This window comes from Pogona vitticeps, chromosome 4 (genome assembly GCF_051106095.1).
Source record: "Pogona vitticeps strain Pit_001003342236 chromosome 4, PviZW2.1, whole genome shotgun sequence".
Lineage (NCBI taxonomy): Eukaryota > Metazoa > Chordata > Lepidosauria > Squamata > Agamidae > Pogona > Pogona vitticeps.
The window spans coordinates 192,001,639-192,026,728 of NC_135786.1; the positions used below are offsets into that span (position 1 = coordinate 192,001,639).

The 25,090-nt window shown below is 40.0% G+C and overlaps 1 protein-coding gene across 7 annotated transcripts in view; it reads left to right on the forward strand.

Annotated features, from left to right (window-relative positions):
* MAPRE2 (microtubule associated protein RP/EB family member 2) overlaps nucleotides 1–25,090 on the forward strand; it is a 111,934-nt gene that overhangs the window by 58,020 nt on the left and 28,824 nt on the right. For 5 of the 7 annotated variants that reach the window (XM_078393732.1, XM_078393731.1, XM_020790946.3 and 2 more), the window contains one exon: nucleotides 19,222–19,349. The exons of 1 other annotated variant lie outside the window; for it this stretch is intronic. In XM_078393732.1, the coding sequence (XP_078249858.1) occupies nucleotides 19,229–19,349 (121 nt within the window). In that variant the 5' untranslated portion in view covers nucleotides 19,222–19,228. Of the gene's footprint in view, nucleotides 1–1,388; nucleotides 1,496–19,221; nucleotides 19,350–25,090 lie in introns of all 7 variants that reach the window. One more of the 7 variants, XM_072998914.2, reaches the window with a different exon arrangement.

A 25,090-nucleotide genomic window follows, 5' to 3' on the forward strand; every position in this document is an offset into this window, starting at 1 on the left:
TGGCTGTGTTTTATACAGCCATGATGCAACTCTTGTAGTAATACTGCTTTACTTTCAAAGCAGTTGTGTGCAAGTTTACATAGAAATTAGCCCTATGTTTTGTGGGATTTACTCACAAAAGGATTTGCATAGGTTGTAGCTTGCTTTATGCTTGGTACTTCAGTTACACTGATCAAACTTTAACAATTGGTTCAAGAAAAAAGTGGAATATCTTAAGAAAAGGATAATTATTGAAATAATTTCCAATCCTGAGTTTCATATAATTCCTGAAGAAGTGTGCATACGAATTGGTTGCAATCACAGTTAAAAGCATCAGTTGGAAACTAAATAATGCCCTCAGTCTACACAGGAACAAAATGTGAAATGTTTGTCATTTAGTTTTTGTACCTTTTTAATTGCAGAATTTTTGTCTACTATACAGAAATTGAAACTTCAGATCACCTGAGAACCCAGCCCACACTCTCTCACCACATTTACCACAGCACCCCACACTGCCTCACCACCAGATTTGGCACTGAAATTTGGGAGCATGGCAATACGAGTACTGTGCGAAACAAGATTAATAGGAATTGTGTGCTTTGTCTTAAAGCACAGCCAGCCTTTTCACAGGCTTCAGGGATATGGTGCTTTTAAACAAGGTGCATGTTCCCTGTGCCTTGTTCTTTAGGAAAATTTGGTTTTGTCTGGTGACAGTGATTTTGACAGTGAGACTGCCTAGTGGACCAATATGCCACATGCAATCTGTGGCCTACATAGACATGAAAGAATACTACTGTGGTTCTGTATAAAGTTACTCAAGAGTCCTAGTGAATTTAGTGTCATTTCAGAATACAGTAGTCTATATAGCAGTGGTTCTTAACCTTTGTTACTCGGATGTTTTTGAACTGCAACTCCCAGAAACCCCAGCCAGCACAGTTGGTGGTGAAGGCTTCTGGGAGTTGCAGTCCAAAACTCCTGAGTAACCCAAGGTTAAGAACCAGTGATATATAGGATTGCACAGCAAAGTAAGTTTAATGTATTCGCGAAGGCTTTCACAGCTGGGATCTAATGGTTGTTGTGGGTTTTTCGGGCTTCTTGGCCGTGTTCTGAAGGTGGTTTTTCCTAACGTTTCGCCAGTCTCTGTGGCCGGCATCTTCAGAGGACAGCAAACTGTGCTCTTGTTTGCTGTCCTCTGAAGATGCCGGCCACAGAGACTGGCGAAACGTTAGGAAAAACCACCTTCAGAACACGGCCAAGAAGCCCGAAAAACCCACAACAACCAAAATAAGTTTAGATGGTATTTTTGAGGTGCGGAATGGTCTGTGGGCTTGAATGCTATTCTCCTTCCATTTGTGTACAGCATTCATTTCTTGTTGCTCATTAACTAATTAAATATTGTTTTGGATTAGTGTGAAATTTGGACTGAGCTCCTTTTCCGTGACATTTGGATTCAGCTAGGTTCATCGCTTGTCCTGGAAACCTGAAATGAAAATCCACTTACCTTCTTGTATGAAAGGTAACACCATCTATGATTCACCCCGATATATATATATCATAGCAGGCTATATTTGCCATTAGACAGGAAACAGAAATGCTTTGTTTCCTGGGCAGGAGAATGTGCAGTTTACCAGGCTTTCCCTCCCAGTTTGCCAGGCTCTAATTTGAAGGATATCTAACTAAAAGCTCTAGAACTTTCCAGAAAATTGTTAACATTTCTTTTTGCTGCTGTTGTAGCAGATAACACTAACACGGAATGTTTAGAATGAAAAATCATGACAGCAAACCCAAGATACATCATTTGTAAGTGACAGAATGAGAAGAATCTGTCTTATTTTTAGTGAATATTACAGAATTGTCTTCTATATCTGTATACAAATGAAATGAGTTTGCAAATATGTTGTTTTTTAAAACAATTATTTTATCTTAACATCTACAAATATTTTTTCCTCAACTCCTCTTTGATGGTTATTTTTGTCTTACATACAAAAGAAGGCTTGCATATTACTTCATATCAGTTTTTGTGATCAGTAAGTTAACTGAAAAACAGACAGTTAACAAGAGCAGTGGGGCTCATTTTAACTGTTTAGGTGCATTTTTTTAAAATGTAAGATGATGCTACCTGTTTCCTTACTATTTTCCTTTGAGAGACCAGTAAACATAGTACAGTACTCCTCTGAGTAAGGTAATGCCTTTTTATTGGATTACTCTCTGTTAGCACATACTTTATGGGTGGATCTCAGCCTCTAGAGAGGAAAACTTCATTTTCACAAGAAATGATCCCTGACCTTGAATTATTTAATGACACAGCCCTTTTCTTTATCTTACATAAGAATGTTTCCACCCTAACTAGAATTGATGGGTACAGGATGTCCCCTTAGAAAGCACCCAGAAATGGAGATTGGCTAGTCCTAGTATGTCAAGCCAATAATTCCATGTGGCACAGTCCTGCTGTCCTCTTCAAAGTCTTCTAGCACTTTAAGGAGGAGTGCCAGGAGTGCATACTGTTTTTTTCTACAGTCCTGCACTTTTGAGATAAGACCACACATTTTGTTGATCTTTGCAACTGAAAGATGGAGGAGCTATGAAACAGCAGAAGTACATTCAAATAACTTCTTAGTGAGTATGTAGCAGGATTGCAGTCTATGTGGCCATAACGAAAATGGTGTCATTTAGCATTATTTTTGTCTTGGATACCTTGGGTCTCCTGTATTTGGACTTCAGTGATTGTCTTTCACATGTTTGGGATTAAATGATTTGGATTAGCTCAAAGGATCATAGGATGAGTTTGTCCAATCAATAGATTATATCCACATTAAGATGAAATTATTTTCCCCATTTTATTTTTAAGATAACAGATTATTGTGCTTCTCCCAAAATTAAACATAACATTTTGAACTGTTTGCATTGCAGATAAATCAAATTTCTTTTTAAAAATCTGTTCATGCTGGTATATTTAAGAGCCTCAACTAGTTCAATCATGTTTTTAAACATTTGATAAACTATTAAGTCAAATTGCTTTATGGATTTACAGGTCCAAATTTTTTTTTTGGATTGGCTCAAAGTGCTAAATACAAAGCTTAGGAATACATTTTCAGACATCTTTGCCTTTGAATGCCCAGATGTACTCCATAGTTCAGAACGCTTGAGTCAGAGGGTGATAACATGAGCCTTTTTCCTATTGTGTCTGCTGTGGGAACATGTTGGTTCACTCCTTTTGCTGGTGACCAGGTGATGTAAGTGACAAAGCAAACCAGAAAGCCCTTCTCTCTATCTCGCCTCTGAGAGGAATCCATTATGTGTAGACATTTGACAGGACCTTCTACTCTGTGGCACCCCAATGGTGGAATGATCTCCTCTGGAAGCTTTGTTTAATGTTTCTTCATTAAAACTGAGCCAGCAAGAAAATGACAGTGTGTTCCAACATGACTTGCAGGCATTAATGTGCTATATCATAGAGATGACACGTCAAAAATAAATTCTTTCATATGGTTGTTCTCTACGTATACAGTAAAAATCTTCTTTGTTTTATTTATTTAAAGCAAAGGTTTATTGATTTCTGAAAAAGATTGTTGGCTGATATTGATAATGTTATATAGCCTTTCCAAATATTGTCCAGAATAGTAGAAGGGTTTACACAATTAAGTAAAATGTTACATTGTTCAGCCTCAGAATACTTCCACAGAGTAATATTTTTATTTATATATTGGGCTTAGGACCATACAGGCCTTGAGCTATTTCTATCTCTCTATTTAAAGGTGCTGGTGATGTTCCTTCTCCAAAGAAGTTTCCAGCCTTCATGATTACAATGTTTTGGGAAACAAGAGAACAATGTTAATGTTATAGCCAAAAAGCAAACATGAGCCTGATGTCTGTCTTATTTATTTATTTAAAACATTTCTATGCCACCTTTCTCCCCACAAGACAGCTTGTGATTTCAAGTGGATAAATCAGGATTTTTATCTGCCTGGTCTTAGCCTACTGTTTGTTGTGGCAATTCTAGCTATTTCTATAAGACAAGGCTTGTACACAATTGTTCAGTTTTGTCTTTTATTAAAAGCTTCAAATGTTTTCTTGGTCCCTGAACAAGGTGACGTCTGAAGTAGATTACATCTAATAGTTTCTCCATGACCCTTTTTCATTAGAAGAAGAAACCAGAATACCTCACAGACTGAGATTTCTAGATGAACCATTCTCAACACAGGGTCAAGTAGCTGTTTAGGACTACAGTAGGCCTCTTTCTCTCATGGTAGAGAGTGAAATTTCCTGCCAGAGATTTTAGGCAATAACATACAAAAAAATCCTTACCATTTTATAGTTGCTACTCCCCTGCACTGAGATCTCGTATAGTGTGGAATGAGTGATTTGGGATTCCATACAATCCTAAACCATCTTTATCTCTGAACATGGCACTCTCCACATAGTCTAGCCTAAGAAATGGTGCCAACCCCAAAGCTGCCACAGGGAGTTCCTCCGTTTTGGTACCAAGACGAGGATAAATTACAAAAAAGAAGCTATAGTGCTACAAAATGGAAATAAATGAATGCCAGTACCATGTCCTGTTTTTGTTTCAGTGAGCTGACAGGTCATAGAACATGGCAGTAGCTATGCCAAAAATTCTGTCTGTCCAGCGTAAGATTGATTTGTTTTGCTAATGTTTTCATATGTAGCGGCAGTCACTCTGAATGGAATTGATTTATATGTCGTGGTTCCCAACCCTGTCCTGCAGCCTCTAAACTACTTGTCTTCATTTCAAGGAAATGTAAACATTAATCACTGAGCAGAGGATTAAGGATGTAGAATTTTAGGAGATCCTGCAGTAGGGATAGGCTTTTTAGAAAAATGTCCTATTTTAGGCTTTAGGTTCAATTTTAAGCTTGTTTTCACAATAATAATATCCATAGTTGCTGTTGTAGTTGGAGAAAGCAAAGCACAAAATGAAACCTACAAAAAACTTCTAAGGTTTTGAAGAAATTGATTTATTAAAATTAGCAATGTAAGAAGTAAAACAAACGTTTCCATCATTTATCAGTTTCACTTTTTAAATATCTGGAAGTGTTTATAGAAACTTCTATATAGATATTTTGTATGTTCTTGTGTGTAAACTATTGTTATTATGTATCTACTTCTATTGTATTTCCGTCTTAGCTATTTTGTTAAGTTTTAGCTAATAAAAAAATAATTTAAAAAGTTACACTTTTTTTCTTTTCACCACTCCTGAAAATGTCATATGACTGATGTTACTATGTAAGTAAAAATATCTTTAGATGATATGTGTTTCTAAAACATGTTCATATTTTTTCCATTGAAATTTTTTTTTGGAGTTAAGAATAGCCTCAACCTACTTTAAGTAAGTTACAGTGCAGAATAATTCCCCATAGAACAATTTGTGGTGTATTTTTAGCCTACATGTTATTTTTGTTATTACATTATCTATTGTAGTACATTGTATGCTTTTTGGGTCCAGGTTTGTATAACTTTTAAAGGGTAATATTTATCACTTTAACTCTTGTACTTTAGAGAACATACAGCAGATCCCCCTCATGGTGATATAGTTAAGTGTTGTAAATTGAACCGTATTTTTCCATTCTTCTAAAAAAAATAGAGAGTTGATTCTTGGAAAAAAATCATACTTTATAAGTGACACCTCTACTATTTGTGACTTGCTCATCATTCCCTTCCAACCTTCTCTGCCTTTTCACTTCTCCCTCATAGCTCCTCTCTCCCAACACTGCTCTCTGTCCTCTGTTTTCCTCTCTCTTTTCCATCCTACCTCATCCCTCTAGCTTGCTTGCTGAGTACTCCGTTCCAACCTGTGCTATTTTCCTTGTTTTCCCACTTTTGCTCTCATGCTGCAGTGTTGGGTAATGTCATTTTGTCACATCAGTCACAGTGGGCATAAAAGTGACTTTTGGATGCTAGGATGGGCATTATCTAATATTGGAATGGTTGTAAAAGTGGGAAGTTGTAAAGTGGGCTGGTATAAGTTGGGGATCCCCTGTACATAGAGATTGCTAGATGCTCTATATGTTCAGTGGCTCTGTGGCTACTCATTTCCAAAGGAATAGTAGTGTTGCCTTTTCAGACTTAACACAATCAACAGAATGCTTTTGTAAAACAACAGAATCTTAGTTGTTGCTTAAAGACTGACAAATTCATTTTGTCACAAGATGCCACAGAGTACAGTTCACTTCACCAAGTGCTCAAAGTGTTGTCCTGACATTATGGATAGATGTTGAATAAATTCTTCCCTGACCTTTCAGAGTAGGATATTAAAGTTAATATGTAGGTGTATGTATGAGAAATAGGCCATGTGGGATGAGGGGAGAAAGAAATAGGTGTTCTACTTATATACTGTCCTATAGTGCTTAAAGCTCCCTCTAGGCAGTTTGCAATTTAATTATGCAGGCTACACCCCGAGTAAGCTGGGTCCTCAGTTTACCAACCTTGGAAGGATGCAAGGCTGAGTCAACCTTGAGCCTGCTACCTGAGTCCACTGAGACTGAACCCAATCATGAGCAGACTTTTGGCTGCAATGCAGCAGTTTAACTACTGCACCACGAGGTTCCTCTGCTTTCTGAGAAGGGGTGATTTTACCACACTAAAAACATCTTTTTATGCAAACTTGGTGGAAGATTACAGGTTACTTGGCTATTAAAAGGGGGCACAACTCAGAAAAGGTTGGAAGCCACTGGGTTAGAAATAAGTGAAATTTTAAAAGTACATATGTACCTTGAGACTCTGGGGGAGCAGAATATTATGTTATATAGGAAGCATAAAGTATAAATTTGTTTGTTTCAATATGCTCCCTTTCAAAATCCAGCTGCAACAAGTCCCAGCAATAGTCATGGTTTATAAGACAAATCTGGCCATATTTTTGGAATGCAAAAGCAAGATATGTTCGTGATCTTGCTTCGGAAAAGTCAAATGCATTTCAGAGACATTCTGCAGAGACCATTATTTTTATGAACTGCTAAATTATTTATTTTGACATGGAGTTATTCCCCTTGAATGAAAACTTCATAAAGAGAGTAGTGGTATGGTAGCTACAAGTTGAGGAGAAGGAGATTGATTGATTGATTCGATTTATATACCGCCCATCTGGCAGCCAAGGCCACTCTGAGCAGTTATCTACATTTAATATCCATGTGGCATCTGCTTGCTTGAAGCAGTAGTGGTAGTGGTTGGGAAGAACTGACATCTGACAAGTCACACAAGAAGCTATACAGTTTCTTTGGCTGAAGTTATGTTTGATTAATAAGCACATGGCTTGTGAGTACATTCTCATATGAAGTTTGTGATCCAAACGTAAGTTGAGCCTCTGTACACATGTATGCAAGAATCCATCATTATGACTCATAGTAATAATTCTCATTCAAGAGGAAGGAATCCACAGAGGAATGGTTTGAGTCATCTTCTACCCAGGAGACGAAGCCAAAAATGGAGTTGACACCGTTGTTCCAGAAATGAATGCTCCTTCCATTTCAGGCTGTGCATTCGAACTGAAGGCAAGGCTCCTGCTTGCTCCTGACCCTTAGATTGGCACCAGAGATTTTCTATTTGCCACTTTTTTCCCTTTGTATTTCCTCACTTTTCCTCTTGTGCACGTAGCAAGGGGCATGAGGGCGGTGTATTTCAGTACTCATGGGAGTCTGGAAGTTGAGTCATGGCAACTGGACTTCTTTCTTATTAGGTTGAAATGTTTTGCTACTTATCCAAGTACAGTGGTGCCTCACTTAACGGCGATAATCCGTTCCAGGAAAATCGCTGTTAAGCGAAAACATCGTAAAGTGAAAAGAAAAAGCCTATTGAAACGTATTGAAAACCGTTCAATGCGTTCCAGTGGGCTAAAAACTCACCGTCCAGCGAAGATCTTCCACACGGTGGCCATTTTTAGTGCCTGTATAGTGAGGAATCCATACCTAAACACAGCGGGGAGCCATTTTAATTACCCGGCAGCCATTTTGAACCCGCCAATCAGCTGTTAAAAAAACATCGTTTTGCGAAGAATCGGTTCCCGAAGCAGGGAACCGATCATCGCAAAGCGAAAAAACCCTATTTAGACCATAAAAACATCGTCATGAAGCAGATTCATTGTAATGCGGGGTAATTGTAAAGCAGGGCACCACTGTAGCTTGTTCAGTCTGAGGAGAGTTAGTAGGAGGATATAGGGGTCGCCTGCCATCTCTCCTCAGAATGAATAAGCAAAAGCAAAGCAAAGCATGCTGCTTATATACCGCCCCATAGCACTTCAAGCACTCTCTGGGCGGTTTACAATTTAATTATGCAGGCTACACACTGCTCCCCCAGCGAGCTGGGTACTCATTTTACCGACCTCGGAAGGATAGAAGGCTGAGTCAACCTTGAGCTGGCTACCTGGGATTTGAACCCCAGGTCGTGAGCACAGTTTTGGCTGCTAATAAGAAAGAAGTCCGGTTGCCATGACTCAACTTCCAGATAACCTAATGAGGTGATAAACACACCTGGATGACTGAGAATCTTCACAGATATATTCATGGGGGGTCCCACCAATATTTAACCTTCTCACCTCCCACTCACTATGGGAAAGAAAAGATTCTACTACTGACCGCTGTCGGGCCACCACCTCCTCCTTGGACCCTTGCCCGGCCTGGCTAATCAAAGCAGCCAGGCCGAAAACAACTGAATGGGCCACAGCTATAATAAATGGGTCTTTCCTTGAGGGCAGATTCCCATCTGCCCTCAAGGAGACACTCATTAGGCCCATACGAAAGAAACCTAGTTTGGCGGCGGACGAAATTGGCAATTACAGGCCCGTCGCCAATATTTCTTTCATGAGCAAAGTGGTGGAGAGGGTGGTGGCAGACCAGCTTCAGGCACTCTTAGATGAAACAGATGCACTGGATCCGTTCCAGTCGGGCTTCAGGCCGCGCCACGGGACAGAGACGGCATTGGTCGCCCTGTATGATGACCTGCTGAGGGAGGCGGACAGGGGCAAAATGTCTCTGTTGGTCCTCCTCGATATTTCGGCGGCCTTTGATACCGTCGACCACGGTATCCTCCTGGGGAGGCTCTCCGAGCTGGGAATCGGTGGCCTGGCATTAGCCTGGCTCCGCTCCTTCTTGGAGGACCGCCCCCAGAGAGTTCAGCTTGGGGAGAATGTCTCGGCCCCGTGGAGCTCCAACTGTGGGGTTCCACAGGGATCGATTATCTCCCCAATGCTATTTAACATCTATATGAGGCCGCTAGCGGGGGTCATCAGGAGGTGTGGAGCGATGTGTCACCAGTACGCTGATGACACTCAGCTCTACATCTCCTTTTTGCCAACTGCAGGTGATGCCGTCCTGACCCTCCAGCACTGCCTGGAGACTATACTGGAATGGATGCAGGAAAATGGCCTGCGGCTGAACCCGGACAAGACGGAAGTCCTGAGGGTGGGGCCCCCCGTAGTTGGTGGCCTGGTTGGCCCTCTCTCCTTTGGGGGGGGCGACCTTGGCCCCGGTGAGCGGGGTCCGCAGCTTGGGCATACACTTGGACCCGACGCTCACCATGGAAACACAGGTGACGTCGGTCGTCCGCTCCACCTACTTCCACCTCTGGCGGATTGCCCGGCTGCGGCCCTATCTCGACACGGGGGCCCTCACTACCTTAGTACACGCACTCGTAATCTCAAGATTAGATCACTGCAACGCGCTCTACGTGGGGCTACCTTTGAGGCTGATACGGAAACTTCAGATGGTGCAGAATGCAGCAGCCAGACTCCTCACCGGAGGGAGAAAATATCATCACATCTCTCCCATCCTGGCTAGACTGCACTGGCTGCCCATTTGTTTCCGTATCGACTTCAAAGTCTTAATGCTCACTTATAAGGCCCTAAACGGTTTGGGACCTCGATACTTGGCGGAACGCCTTCACCCACCAAGTTCTACCCGAACCACCCGCGCGAGCCAGGAGGTGAGGCTGAGGAGCCTGACGCCGAGGGAGGCCCGGAGAGAGAAGACAAGAAACCGGGCCTTCTCGGCGGTGGCTCCTCGCCTTTGGAACAGTCTCCCTCCTGAGATTCGCGCGGCCCCTTCGCTGGGTACATTCAAAACTCAATTAAAAACATGGCTTTATGTCAAGGCCTTCCCTCCTGCCAGCATCTAATTTAATTTAAATTACTTTTCTCTTCTTTTTCTATTTATTATTTATGACTTATTATGTTTTGTTAATTGATATTTTGATATTTTTGGATTTATGCTATTATAACTGTATATTTTTATGTTAGCCGCTCAGAGTGGTACCGACTTACCAGATGGGCGGGATACAAATCAAATAAATAAATAAATAAATAAATAAATAAATCAGACAATAAAGCCAGGTTTTGGAACATTTCTACCAACAAATGTCCTGCCAGTGTTTGCTTCTGTACCCTTTTGTTTCCTATCTCACTCCAGATTTCCAGTTAGCTGATGAAGACGGGCTACTCTGTGCTGTGCTCACAGGACGTTCTAGGCCTCTGTTCTGTTATCTCTGTAACTGCTTTGCCCAGCCTACACAAGAGAAGCAATTTGATTGGAAGATTGCTTTGTGGGCTGCATATAGGGGTCTACCAGATTCATGACTGTTGATGTAGCTGTAATTCCTCTGAGCTTCTGAAACAGTAGAATATGAACAGCCAGATAAAGTCTGGTGTGTTCCGTATATCTTTCAACAGTAAGAAGTAATTTAATAAGTCTCATAAAGTTCTCACAAGGTTTGCTGTCTTGTCAACACTGGCTCCAAAATGTGCATCCGGTGTTATATCTGGATTCTGATGGTTGTATAATTAGTCTTGCTTTGAACTTCCAAATTCTGTTCAATATGGTAGACTGCTACCAGGGTGACAGATATTCATACAATGTCGCTTCAAGGAGGTATGATAACAAACATACACATGGCTATTTAGGTTAGGTATCATATGATTTGTAGACCTGCCATTAGCTTCTGTTTCCATTCCAACATCAATTCTCCAACATGGGATATCTTTGGGTACTTCATACTCATTAAATAGATCTCTATCCTAGAGGCCCTGTCCAGAAGGGCCTCCTGTGTTAGCTTATCAGACCAATACAAAGAGATATGAAGAAGCGTGTACTGCCATTGATAGCTAAACATTAGCTTCTCGGACAGTCTGGATAAGGCACCACATCTTACTATTCTTGCAGTATCAACACACAACTTCAGACAGTATTCTGGAGTCGGAGGTCAGGACAAGTCATTAATTTCTTGCCCATCTGTATATGAAACCTTTTCTTAGAGAAGATGCTACATCCAGTTCTTCCATTAGTCATAGGTGTCCAACCTAAATGCTCCCTGTGGTACTCTAAAGGGGCTTCCTTTAAGTCCAGACATTCCATCTGTCTTGTGGAGGTTGTCTGAAAAGTAATATATTCTGTAGTACACATATCTTCCAGGATAATGGGAGAATTATGGTCCCTGTTGTCTCAGGAAAGAGTGTTTTCCATTAGAATCATGTTACTGGATGATGATTTAATTTACTCCAGTCTGAATTATTTTATAACAATAAGGCAGTTCTGACTTGTGGCGAACCTTTGCATGGTTTTTAGGTGTAGAGTACTGTGCTACTGTGAAACTTCCCCAAGAATATGCAGGCCTGGTCTTCTCAGGTACAAATTTCCAACCTCTAAGCTCCACAGTGAAATACTGTATTTCTTCATATTGAATAGAAAAATATACACTGACTTTTCTGCCTGTAATAACTTATTCGGGTGCTAAGATTTAGTGTTCACACAACTGCTAACAGTTATGATTGCTACTCTTTGTATCACCGTGGCATGAAAGGATTGAATAATATTTTTTCTTTTACCTTAATTGGAGTATAGTTAGGGTTCTAAAATGTTCTTGAGGGGTAAATAATATATATTAGATGAACTTGTATATGGATCTTTCAGCTGGTGGTTGTGTCCTTCTGAACATGGTGAATTGCTAGTCAAGTTCAGGAACCAACCTAGGAATACTGTACTTTTCTGTTGTAACTGGTGATACGGACCTAGCCTTTAAAAAAAAAAGGAACATAACACTGGTGTTCAAAGTTGAAATCAACAGTAAATACACTAACAAATTCACAGCTCAAAATCCTTATGTGTTTTCCTTTGACATTATATGGCGTAGCTGAAGGTTTAGTTTTTTAAGTATATTTTTCTGAACAGTTCTATTCATGGACCCTCCCACCCATAAGCAAGTTTGCAAGTATTCCCTCTGGGCAGATTCATAGTCTCTCTAAAGTTATGAACAATTGCATTTGAGAATGCAGAGAAATTCTAAAAAGGTTCTTGCAGAAGGTAGACAAATAAGCTAAAACAGACAGATGGCACTCAGAAAAATGTGGATTCTTGGTCATTAGCCATGATATCCAAGAATATCATCTTTCGTTGCTCCTTGTTGAACAACATCCTCGATAATTGTATTTTAGGGAATTGTATTTTAATTGTTTTTATCTTTTTATTGAATTCAGATTGTTGTAAGCCACCCATAGACCTTTGGGTAGTGTGGGTGGCATATAAGTTAAATAAATAAATAAATAAATAAATAAATAAATAAATAAATAAATAAATAAATAAATGTGCAAATCCAGGTCTCCCCTATCTTTTTTAATGTGAGTGAGACCTGTCCAAGTGCTTAAAGCTGGGTAAGCAACAAAAATGCAACCACTCCTGACTTCTTTAATTTGTCACAGCCTTTTCAAACTTGGTGCCTTTCGGGTCTAAGATTTTATAGTTCAAGTAGTCTTATAGTTAAACAATTGTTATTGTTTAAAACCACAGATTTTCACAACTGTAAAGAAACAAATATAAGCAAGATATTCCAAATAGAAAAAGTAGACAAGGTTAAACATGTTTAATAAGAACACACAGTCTGAGGATTTCAGTTTTTATAGCATTTTTTCCTTAATAGTGCTGTCCAGATATGTTGAAACACTAAGCTTGTGAATTATGCTGAATGGACAAAAAGCTTTCATCTCTCAGTTTGTTGAACCAGGAGCTTTTGTGACACAGCGGGATCCGGAGATCTATATTGTTTTTTAGACTCAGTTAGTTGTTGGAGCTGGTAACCTCTGAACAGGCTGCTTCATTAGAAAAAGAGGAAATCCCTGGAAAAACATCTGGCAGAGGTTCAGGAGTTGCTGTTTTCTTTTACTGCCAGCTCATATGTCGTCATGCCTTGTCCTTCATTCTGAGTGTCCAGGAACTCCAGTTTTCTTATGAGACAGAATTCTGCTCCTCCTTCCTATTTTACAGAAGTTGTTTTTCTTTTTAAGTATGCCTCTCTTTAGTTCTAGTGACATATTTCATTATGCTGAATGTAAAAGTACAGTAATTTATGAACTGAGCCTCCTTAGTCTGTTGATACCTTATTGATTTGTTTTAGTATTGCAGACAGGCTTTCATATATGCGTTGTGTAGACATACACAATCAGAAGGGTATATATAACATAAAATTGTATCTCAGAACAGTATAGTGACAGAAATAGAAAAGAACAAGTTAACCAACAACAGAAAGAGGAAGAAGGTGTCTAAAGGCAGCATCACTCAGATCCAGAAGCGTTCAGGGTGGGTGTTTTCATCTTTTCTGTCCAGCCCAGTTTGCCTTTGTGTACATTTTGGTATATTTTCTGTCTGTGATTTTTGTTTACTGGTCAGTGATTGTAATAAAGGCTGTGTATGTATCTCTTCCATCCATGAAGGAATATAATTTCCAGCCTAACTGAAGGTATATGTTATCTGTGAAGAAAGAAATTCTTTTTGTTGTGTCTGCATCATCACTAGAGGCCTTGCTTTTAATGTAGCTGACTGGAGGGTTTTGGGAGTTGTAGTCCATCACATCTGAAAGGGACCAGATTGGGAAAGGCTGTTGCAAAGAGTAAAGTAGATTTATATATGGGAAGTTCCTTCACATATACATAGCTAAAACAATTTAGGAGCTTACAGTATAAGTAAGAATCAGTACAGTATCTGGAATAGTTCAAGAAACAAATAGGCTTTCAGTGCAGCTAATATGAAACTGGAATAGCATGTGCCATGTCTGCTCCCAGCCAGTAATCAGTGATGGCTTTTGCAGTTGAAGTTTCCAGTCACATAGAACAAGCTACGCTGATCAAGGCATGTGTTGCTTAGCAGTTGTGCACTGATGAAGTCCACTAGCCTGAGATTACAGAGTGTGCTGACTGGATAACTGAAACACCAGAGTTCAACTTCCCAGTGTACCTCCTAGAAGAAGAACCAACTTTTGTGGCTCTGGGCATGCTGTACCCTCCCGGACTGCCCCCAAAAGAAAACACTGGTGATCCATTCCTGAGTAATTGACATATAGAAAACCCCAAGAAGGATTGCCATAAGTCAGACTCAGTGGCACATAATCAGTTAGTTTATGGAGTGAGCTTGTTATAGTGGAGTTGGAGAACTCAGAGGAGATCTGTTAAATTGAACCCTGTTGATCTCAGGTTTTTATGAGATGCCACTGTCAAAATATATTTAGTTTATTTTCTCTCTCTCTTTGAATGTAGTGATGTTATTTATAGGTATGTATTTTAAGCTGTACAGGTAGCTCCACTGAAAGGCAGTACACACACACACACACACACACACACACACACATATAAATGAGAAGTACAATAAACCTGAGATTCTTTAAGGCACAATGTTCTGTTCCAGACCACTATCCTAAGAGATCACAAAGGGTTACTCTTTAGTTTACCTTTATATGTATTACAGCCTTGTCTGAGTGAGAGACCGGTGACTAATAGTGAGAGAACTTCATTGATGAAGCAGCTTTTGAACCTGGGCCTCCTGCTGAAATCTGATTCCTTGCACTGCTCATAATCATTTGAACCTGACCCTAAGCCCAGGAAGGAAATAGGATATTAATGACAGATGTGGTCACTGTTTAAACAAAGTGCAATGTTAAATGCAACTGAAGTAAGAAAAGGCACAACACAAAGGAACGTCCATCTTATAAAGTCGAACAGATAAAGCTGAGTGTCTTGAGGTGTCTGAATATGTACCAGATAGAGCGAAAGGCTATAACAGCTTTAGGTCTTTTTCTTAATAGATTCTCAAGTATGGTGCGGCGATCAAAAGAGAGTTGGGTTTTTTTTAATGTGAAGAACAGCAAACCTGAGATCTCTTAACGTTTACAGAGTTCTGATAAAAACCCTCCATCATAGGGGATAATAGGTTGTAATATACAGTATTTGAGTTTTATCTTTGAAAAAAATGTACTGGAATAATTAACAGTGAATGAGGAATAGGTTTAGAATTTGAACAGTCCAATATTTATTACTAGAATAATTGGTACATACACACATGCCCATGTACAGGCAAGTTGCCTTCTTCCAGACTAGTTCCCAAAGCACAGGTAACAGTCAGCTGAGCCCTAGTTATACCAGTCGTCACAGGGCTCCTCATGTTTTCTTTCACTAATCTGTTGTGACAGAGCTGTGTTCTGTCTCTCATTACTGACCCCACAAATTGGGACAGATTGGTGACTGAAAGCCAGTCAGTCTCCACCGGCTCCCCCCACCCCGCATTAACAGACCTCCTACTAGCTGTCATGAAACTACAGGATAAGAATGTTATGCACTGAAAGCAGTACACAAAGGCAAAAGCCTAGGAAGGCTCATATTGCAGGGTTGAAAGAATAAATTCTTTTTATGAGCCATGCCAGACTGAAAGGGTGAGACTCAGACCTCAGAATTGAGAGGAACCGACATGGGAAATTGAGGGGACCCCGTTTGTTTCCAAATGCTGTGTTGATAGATAAGAAAAGCCCAGTCAGATTCAGGAGGCTGAAAATGGAAACAAGCAGTGTGTCCATTTTGTCTCCATTCTTCTAATATCTGATGTTAGCCTTGAGCCAATATAGTTAATTAATAGAGCATAGCAGTAGTTACATCAGCATGTATGTTGCCTAATTTGAAGAAGTATGCAAATTTTAATTATTCTGATTTGTCATGTGTATTGATCTACATTCTTTCATAAGAAGCACTTTAATTTCCTTTATTTTGTGAAACCATATCAATGTATATTATTCATATGTATGTTTCGTGTTGCTTGCTGTCTATAATTCCTGTCACTGACACCACTTACTTGCCCATAAAAATACCTGTCCTGCAGGCAGAATTGCTGCATTACTTTTTTTAAAAGACAGACAATGGGTAGTAGTACGTGTTCAAGACTGAACAGATGATAAGGGTCAAGGGTAATGTTTTGTTTTATGATGTAAAACACTTGTTAAATCTTGATAGTTGGTTGTCAGCTTTTCTATGGCAGAACAGCATTTGGGATCTCTTTATCATTTTGAATGTATTATTTGTTGCCAGTAAATCTCTATACTACAGTGTTGTTTTAGGTCTGCAGTGTGTGGAAGCAGTGGTGTGAAGAATTTTACAGGAGAGAACACAAGAGCCGAGTTTCTTTCTGTCTAAAATATGTGAAACATCAGCTTACAAATATGCAATGTTGTATTCATGCACACGAAGGCTGAAATTCTGTTGTGCAGCTCTGCATGCCCAGGGCTGATAATGTCGGCTGCAATAGCAGCAAATAACTGCTGATTAAAGGTGGTTACAGGGGGTACATGAGCTTCATACACTATGAAACAAAGTCACATGCACCCCAAAATTGCTAAAGGGAACCTTTAATTACTGGTGATTTATGTTAGAGGATTTCAACTTAATTATAATAAGGGTTTTCTTTCATTCTTCTCAAATATATGATTTGAATCACAGTTTGTGTCCTCTTACAAACTCTTGTTCTGGTCCTATTATATGTATATGATCTTAAGGAGTTCCTGTAGAACCATTTCTCTGCAGTAAAATCCACAAAGAATGGATTTAGAAAAACAATAGCTGCTTCACTGTACCCTATTAAAAATATTTCTCATTCTTTTTCTCTGAAGTCAAATGCTAGCATATAGTGAATGTATTTCGTGCCATTCTGTATTACTACTTATGCTTGACCAAGAACACTTATTTTTGCATTTGTGTATAGTAATAATTGTATACTTTTCTATGCTTCTTTTCGAGCTTCTCCTTAGATGCTAGTATTTTCAGAACTTCCAAATTAACTGTAGCCATACAAATCCAGTTCCCAAGTATACCAGACTCACTGTGATGCATTTGGTTGGTGGATTCCTCTGTGGCAGTGGTTCCAAATCTTGGGTAACCCAGGTGTTCTTGGACTGCAATTCTAAGAAACCTTCACCACTAGCTGTGCTGGCCTGGGAGCTACAGTTCAAGAACAACTGGGTTACTCAAGGCTGGGAACCACTGATGTATGGGATGCAGATCTGGTCTGCAAATGAAAATCTATCTGCACTCTAAGACCTAAGCTATGTCTATCACATATTATTTTTTAATTTAAAATATTTTTCTCCCATCTTTCTTTTTGAAAAGGACACAAGGCAGCTTACAACATTGAAATATAGTATTTAAAGTCAAAAAAACGAGTATAGGATGGTGGTTAACTTCATTAAAATATAGTATTTAAAGCTAAGAACAATGAGTATAAAGAGGCATCTACATGTAGCATGTAGAGGCATCCTACATCATTGAAAGGCAATATTAAAGCTAAGAACAATAAATATACAAAAATTGTTTAAAAATGCTACTCTGAGAATGGGAAAACACAAGTAGTACTAAAATCCAGTCAAAGCAGTAGTGCATAACAATCCATTTAAAAATTACACACAGGTAACTAGTTACTGAAGGAAAGCTTGCCCGAAGAGAAAACTTTGCCCGCTTGCAGAAGGACAGCAAAGATGGAGCCAGTCTGGCCTCCTGTGGGAGGAAGCTCCAAAGTCTGGGAGCAACAACAGAGAAGGCCCTCTTGTGTGTCCCCATCAGACACACCTATGAAGGTGGTGGGACTAAGGAAAAGGCCTGTCCTGGTGATCGTAACAGCCAAGCTGACTCACAATGAGAGATACCATCTTTGAGATGGCTTTACCATTGGTTGTGCATGATAAATACAGTAGAAGTAAATACATTCGTTCAACTTTCTCCAGCCTACTTTTGGACTCAGTAGATCACCACTCACATCATCCTTCTGAGATTTTTTAATTGGAGGAACAAAATGGCCCTGTATAGACTATTGATCTTGCTGGCAAATACAGTATAACAGTCATGCTGGTTGGGAATGATGAGAGTGGTAACGCAATGCGTATAACAGGCACCAGGTTAGGGATGGCCCATATACAGTTCTAAAATTGTGTAATTTTGTTTAAAGTATCTGGTATTGTGGTGATCGCTGTCGCGACTGCCACCTCCTCCTACGTCACCACAAGAGATGACAGGTCACGATCCTTCACACACACACACACAACTTCGCTGCCACCAACCACACATAAACCTGACACTTCAGACTTAGTATGGATTTCAAAATAAAAATGATGATTTATTGAATACAAAAATAAAATGGAAATCACTGAGTAAAAGAATCACTTGTCACACTATATTTCTCAGACCTTAACCCTGCACAGTTCTTTGTTTCTTAACACTCAATTACTCAATTACCTAACCTATATCTAACCCTGTATACAGATCTCTCTATCTCTCTCTCTAACTCTCCAACTCTTTAACTAAAATTTTTTCCTCTTTGCACTCCCCCCTTATATACAAAAACTCCACCCCTTTAAGACCCACCTCCTGCCCTGCCATAGGCTAGGAAACTCCAGCCTTAGCCAAGACAGGCAGGTGACGTCATGGCACACGTCACAATCGCTATATCCTTTTGCATCATTCTCTTTTATTTGTTCTGTGCACTGCTGTTTTGGGAGGGACTGCAATATAAAAATGTTTTAAAATACAAGTTCTTCTAAAAATGGGGGTGGAGAGATAGGGCTTACAGATACATAAAATAAAGCTTATAAAGTTTTCAAAGAGTGGTCTGGTTCATTTGTTTTTTCAGTTTTTTATGTTATAAGGTGATCAGGGAAAAACATCTAGGAGATTTCTATAAATGAATAAATTCTAAAAAACTGTTTTCAGAATGTTTCACACCATGCTTATCAAAGTTGTTACCAGTGAGAGCCCTTCAGTAAATCTCTTACAACCTGAAAATGCAAGAAAGGTTTATATTGTAGTGATTTCCCCATCTCAAAAATAGCCATAAAATGAGTACAGTGGACCTTCAGATGTATCTTATTAGCACAGAGATAATTGACTGTCAACTTCTAATTCACACAAAGTCAAATACCAATCTTCTGTCTATCTCCTTAATTTTGCAGTTGGGGAATGGCGGTCAACGTGTATTCTACCTCTATAACCCAGGAGACTATGAGCAGGCATGACATCATTGCATGGGTGAACGACATAGTAGCTTTAAACTATACAAAAGTTGAACAGCTGTGTTCAGGTAAGATGTAATTTTTGAGAAGATCATTATTTATCAGTGACATTGTAAATGTGTATCAAAACAGATCTGCTTCAAAGTACCTGAATGGCTTGCCAGATCTGCAGCCAGTTTGTTAATGACTGGAGCATTGGTCTTGCTTGTTATTTCTAAGCCAGTTTTGGGTGCAAGACCCCTTTCATCGATTCGATTACTGTAAAAGTTGCAGTGGTCTGTGTGGTGTTTTTCTGCTATTTGTACAGTAATGTAATATAAAGCAAGAGTGGCTGTATGGCCACATACATATATGCTCTCCTGTCCCATTTTGTGGTCTCCTCTTCATCAAAATTACTGCTACAAATCTGGTGACCAAAGAGTTATATGTCAAGAATAAGACATATGGGGAGCACATGCTTTGTTGTAAAGAAATTTGCTTCATCCAGAACTGTAGAACTTCCCTGTTCTGAAGTCCTGTCTCTGCATTGTTTTCAGAATATAGTTAGCAACATAATTACATCACAACAATCTCTGTGAACAGAGGTGTTTAGGTATTCTCTTGTAGGCTTGGTAACCACTGTAGCTGCAGCAACCACATTGATAAACTTGTGAAACTAATTTAGGGTGGTCAGCTCCAGAAAGCTAACATGACTGAAGAGCACATCAGATGACAAATAGACCAGCTTCCTGTCTGGAAAAATAAAAATTTGGAGTAAAGATGGAACAGTACAAGTGGCTTGAATATTGGTACACTGAATTTCTAATATAAAAATAAATTAATTTTTGGAAAATCTACTGAAATGTTCAGTACTAAGATGCTCTGAGCAAAATGACTGACAGACATTCTATTGGAGACAGAAAACTTTCAAAGGCAATGATGTAAAATATGGTGGGACATAACGGATGGTTCTCAGTACTGTAATTTTTATGCTGTATCAAGGTCTTCTTGGAGTATACTGGATGAATCTCCCCTTTTCCCTCCTTTTATGTATGATACAGCGTAGCATTAGTATAGTGTGGTAATATAAGAGAGGAATTGTAATAATTTAGGCTGATGGGGAATCCTTAAAGAGGTTTTATTCCTAATTGATTTTGGGGGAAAGCTTGTGTGCCAGGCTGAATCTAAATCCCCCAGGGCTACTGTAATGTTAATAGCCTTTGAAAAGGCTAAGTGTTTGAGTGCTGCCCAGCTTGGCATGCTGCATAGACCTCCTTATTTCTAAATTATTGTCATCCCAGCTCAGTCAGTGATAATAGAAGGGGGTATATGGGAAAATTGAGCAGTTGGTAAATCTGTTTAATGGTTCTGTGTAAAATGGAAGTATTTTGGTTTTATTTTTTAATTAATCTGATGCATTTTAGGAGGAGTGTTGCAGAGGGACTAAAGCATTTGTAAATTGTAAGGGGGCAACCACTCATGAGTGTAATGTCTAAATTGAGCTCAAGCATGGTTTCTGAAGTTTAAGTGTGATTTTAGCATGAGGTCTAAATTGGTAAACCAAATTGGACGTGATGGCTTTAAGTGGACCTTTTCATCCATGGCTTTAAAAGATTGTGTTCATCAAAATGTTTTGGTATGAATTTACAACCCATATATATAGCTTTTACGGTACGCTTTGCAGGTAGAGCAAATAGGCATGAAAGTGGTGAGCAACTACTAAAGAAAAAAGTAGAAAAGCAGATCTGATCTGCATAGATTCCCTGATTCTTCTGAAAACGTAAACCATAGCTTGAGTTCTAAACTGATTTTGGCCTGGTTTGTCATAAGGTCTGAACTGAACTAAAATGGTTTTATTCCTATCAGGACTATCAGACTGATGTCTGATGCAATGTAGCCTAACTACTGCTGTGCCATAAATTGCACTATAATTTTTTGTGATAGATATTGTGGGTTAATGAATTTAGTTGGGAATGCCCAGAAAATTGTAAATGGATGCATAATTATGTGGTTTTGGAGAGCAAATCTGTAAAGCGCTGCAACTGTTTGATACGAAGAATTGTAGCAACCAAGTTTTCTTGTAGCTCTGCTTTATTGTGAAAGCGTTTGCACCTTGGGACTTGGATTTGTTGCTGGATCAATGACTAGTTGGCAGGAATTCTGCCTCAGTTGATTCAGTCTCAGATATATTGTGTGGCTTTTAGTATGATCAATAAAGGTGCAGCTAGAATTGCTGTTTCAATCCATTACTTCAGTCTGCATCTTTGGGTCACAGGGCAATGCTGTACATTTAGGGTTTAGCCAAATATGTTTTGGTACATGAGTTGGTGTAGTAAAAGTGCTTTTGCTCATGAAGGTGCATACTGGTACCCAAGTCTGGTCAAGTTCTTTTTGTGTCTGCAGCAGAAAAAGTCTACAAACTTTTCTCCCCTTCCCTGGCAGTAAATACAGAGCAGTAATAAATGTGATAACTAATAATTCACTGCCCTTCCATGTAGCCTAGAGTCACTGGCTAAGGCAGTTGTTTAATTCTGTGATGGCCAAATGATTTGTGTGCATATAAATGGATCTCCATATTGAAGGAGACAATTTCCTTGAGGTATATTTGGTTTCACATGGGAGGAGTAGCAAAAACCATGAATTGGATCTGTTTTGCATTCTATCCCTGCAAATAAGCTATAGGCTGGAGCTGTGGGGTTTTTTTTTTAATGATCATTATATAGCTAGGAAGGTGCTGTTGTTAAATGCCAGGTCAGTAAAAGGTATGGCAGCTATCATCCAGGATTTTATCTTGGACAAACATGCTGATCTGGCTTGTGTTACAGAGACTGGGTTGGAGGAAGCTGGGGAACTTAGTCTTTACAGTATCAGCTTTCCCCACCCAGGTTCTCAGTGCGGCAGCAGGCAAGACCTGGTGGGGGGCAGGGAGGAGGAATTGCAATAGTCTATCAAAATCCAGTCACCATTACTAGGTGCCTTGTCTCACAATCTGTGCATACCTGAGAGTGGGTGCCTGGGACAGAACAGGGATTCTGTTGGTCTACCTGCCCACCTTGCTGCACAAAAGTCTCTCTTCCTGCGATGGCTGTGCTGCCTCTGGCATGGTGGTTAGGGACTAACAGCCATGCTGAGGCTGTTTTGTCAGGAGTGGTGCAGGACTTAATGTCTATCATGATAACCATGGACCTGCCCCTAGTGGTAACAGAACCCATTCATGTTGCAAGGCACACCTTGGACCTGGTTTTCTGCACTGAGTAGGATGTCAGCGATCTGGATGTGGCAAAGCTCGTTAGTTCCATTGTCAAAAACAGATCACTGTCTGGTGGGATTTAGATTTATTGGCTGAAATCCAGTAGTAGGATGCAACTAAACCCATAGAATTACTGAAACTTACACAGGTGTTGACTGACTAAATCCCCTCTGATTGAATGGATCTACTCTAGTTGGAAATTATTTCTAGATTTTAACTAGTGGAATACTAAACCTCGGTGGGATGGAGGATCAATTAAAATGGTCTGCCAAGGAAGCCTATTGATCCAAATGATTTTCTGGCAGCTCCTGGTGAGTTTCCTTCTGCCTTGGCCACCTTGATCATGACAAAGCCTTTGTTGATCTCTGGAATGGGGAAATGGCCAGAATGGTGGACACAATTGCTCCTAAGCATTTCCTCCCATGGAGTGGAGCCAATCTGGATTCAGGCCTAGTTATGCAATGGAAATGGCATTGGTCATCTTGGTGAATAATCTGTGCTGGGAACTGGACAGGAGGAATGCATATCTCTATTGGTCCTACTGGACCTCTCAGAAGCTTTCAATACCATTAACTATTGTATTGTTCTGGACCATCTTTCTGTGATGCGTCTTGGACATATTGTTTTACAGTGGTTCTAATCCTTCTCAGAGAGCTGAACTCAGAAGGGGGTATAGAGTGAATGCTGGTTGACACTGGCCAGTGGTTTGTGGTGTCACCCAGGGTTCAGTTCTGTCCTTCATATTTAATGAAACCATTGGGAGAGGTTTTCTGGAGTTTTGGTGTTCAGTGTTATCAGTATGCTGATGGCACCCAACTCACTCTTCTCCATCTGATTTTGGGGAAGCTGTTCTGGACTAGCCCAGTGTCATCAGTAACTGGATGGATGAGCATAAAATTAACTGAAACTTAACCCAGACAAGACAGAGGTGCTCATGGTCAGTTGTAAGGGGAATATGGTGATAGGGTTTCAGCCTGTACTGGAAGGGGCACATTCCCCCTGAAGAGTCAGGTCTACAGCTTGATATATCTGTAAAGATTCTGAGTCATCCAGGTGAGGTTATCTGGATGTTGAGTTATGGCAACTGGACTTCTTTCTCATTAGGTTGAAATGTTTTCCTACCCATCCAAGTAGTTTCTTCAAACTGCTGGTTGTGACCTATAAAGCTCTGTACAACTTGGATCCAGACTATTTAAAGGATCATATCACCGCATATGAGCCTCCTTAGTTTTTGAGATCTTTTGGGGAGACCATTCTCTCAGTCCCACCACCTCCAGAGGCTGATTTGGTGATGACAGACCTTCTCAGTGGTTGCTCCCAGGCTTTGGAATGCACTCTTTTGAGAAGCCATGTTGGTCTCCTCCCTCTTGTCCTTCCATTGTCAGGTTTTTCATTAGTAAGTGGAAGTTTTAGGAATGTTGTAAGAATTGAATTTTTTCAGCAACTCCTCCCCAGCTGAATTTCTCTTACCTGGCCTACCAAAATCATGTTTTGGGATGTTTTCATCTGAAGCATAGTTTTGTTCTACTTAGCTTCCAGCTATTGCTTTCTTCCTGAAAATTGTGTTTTTGGAAGAGTATCAGGTGGGATTCCCAAACTCACCATGCTGCTAAATAAAAGCTGGGACCTCCGTGCCCACAATCATAAATCTGTGGTTACCCTTCTGTAGCTGAGTTTCTGGAATCAGCCATCTTATTTTTATTTATGTGCCATCTTAAAAGCAGGAGCACATCTGGTCAGGATGGCATTGGAAATCACTGTTTGAGCTTTGCTGTGGCAGAAAATAAATCAAGGAACAAAATAAGCTTTTCTTCAAACCCCCCGTTTGCTTTGCTATTTTTTTTTTCATTACCACATTTGTTGGATAAAACCAGACGAAGATATAATTTCAGATACATAACAAGCTGCATGCAGGCCATCCAGTGATACTTCCCAGTGCTTGAATTGCTGTGCTATCTAATTTGCTCCTTTATTCTTTTTTAAAAAGTTTCCTGGAAATGTTTCCATTCCTCACTCAGCATAACATTAGCCTCCATAAAATATCTGTATTCATTGAAGACTTCAAAGGGCAAGGAAGGACCTGGTGGCACTGCGGATTAAACCGCAGAAGCCTCTGTGCTGCGAGGTCAGAAGACCAAACAGTCGTAAGATCGAATCCACGCGACGGAGTGAGCTCCTGTCGCTTGTCCCAGCTCCTGCCAACCTAGCAGTTTGAAAGCATGCAAATGCGAGTAGATAAATAGGTACTACCTCGGTGGGAAGGTAACAGCATTCCGTGTCTAATCGCACTGGCCACATGACCATGGAAACTGTCTTTGGACGAACGCTGGCTCTGTGGCTTGGAAATGGGGATGAGCACTGCAACCTAGAGTTGGATAGGTCTGGACTAAATGTCAAGGGGAACCTTTACCTCAAAGGGCAAGAGTACATGGGAAACATTGCAATATTCAGGAATATTTCTTAGTTATATCACCAAGGTAAAAGGTTTCCCTTGACATTACCTTCCCGCCGAGGTGGTACCTATTTATCTACTTGCATTTTACGTCCTTTTGAACTGCTACGTTGGCAGGAGCTGGGACC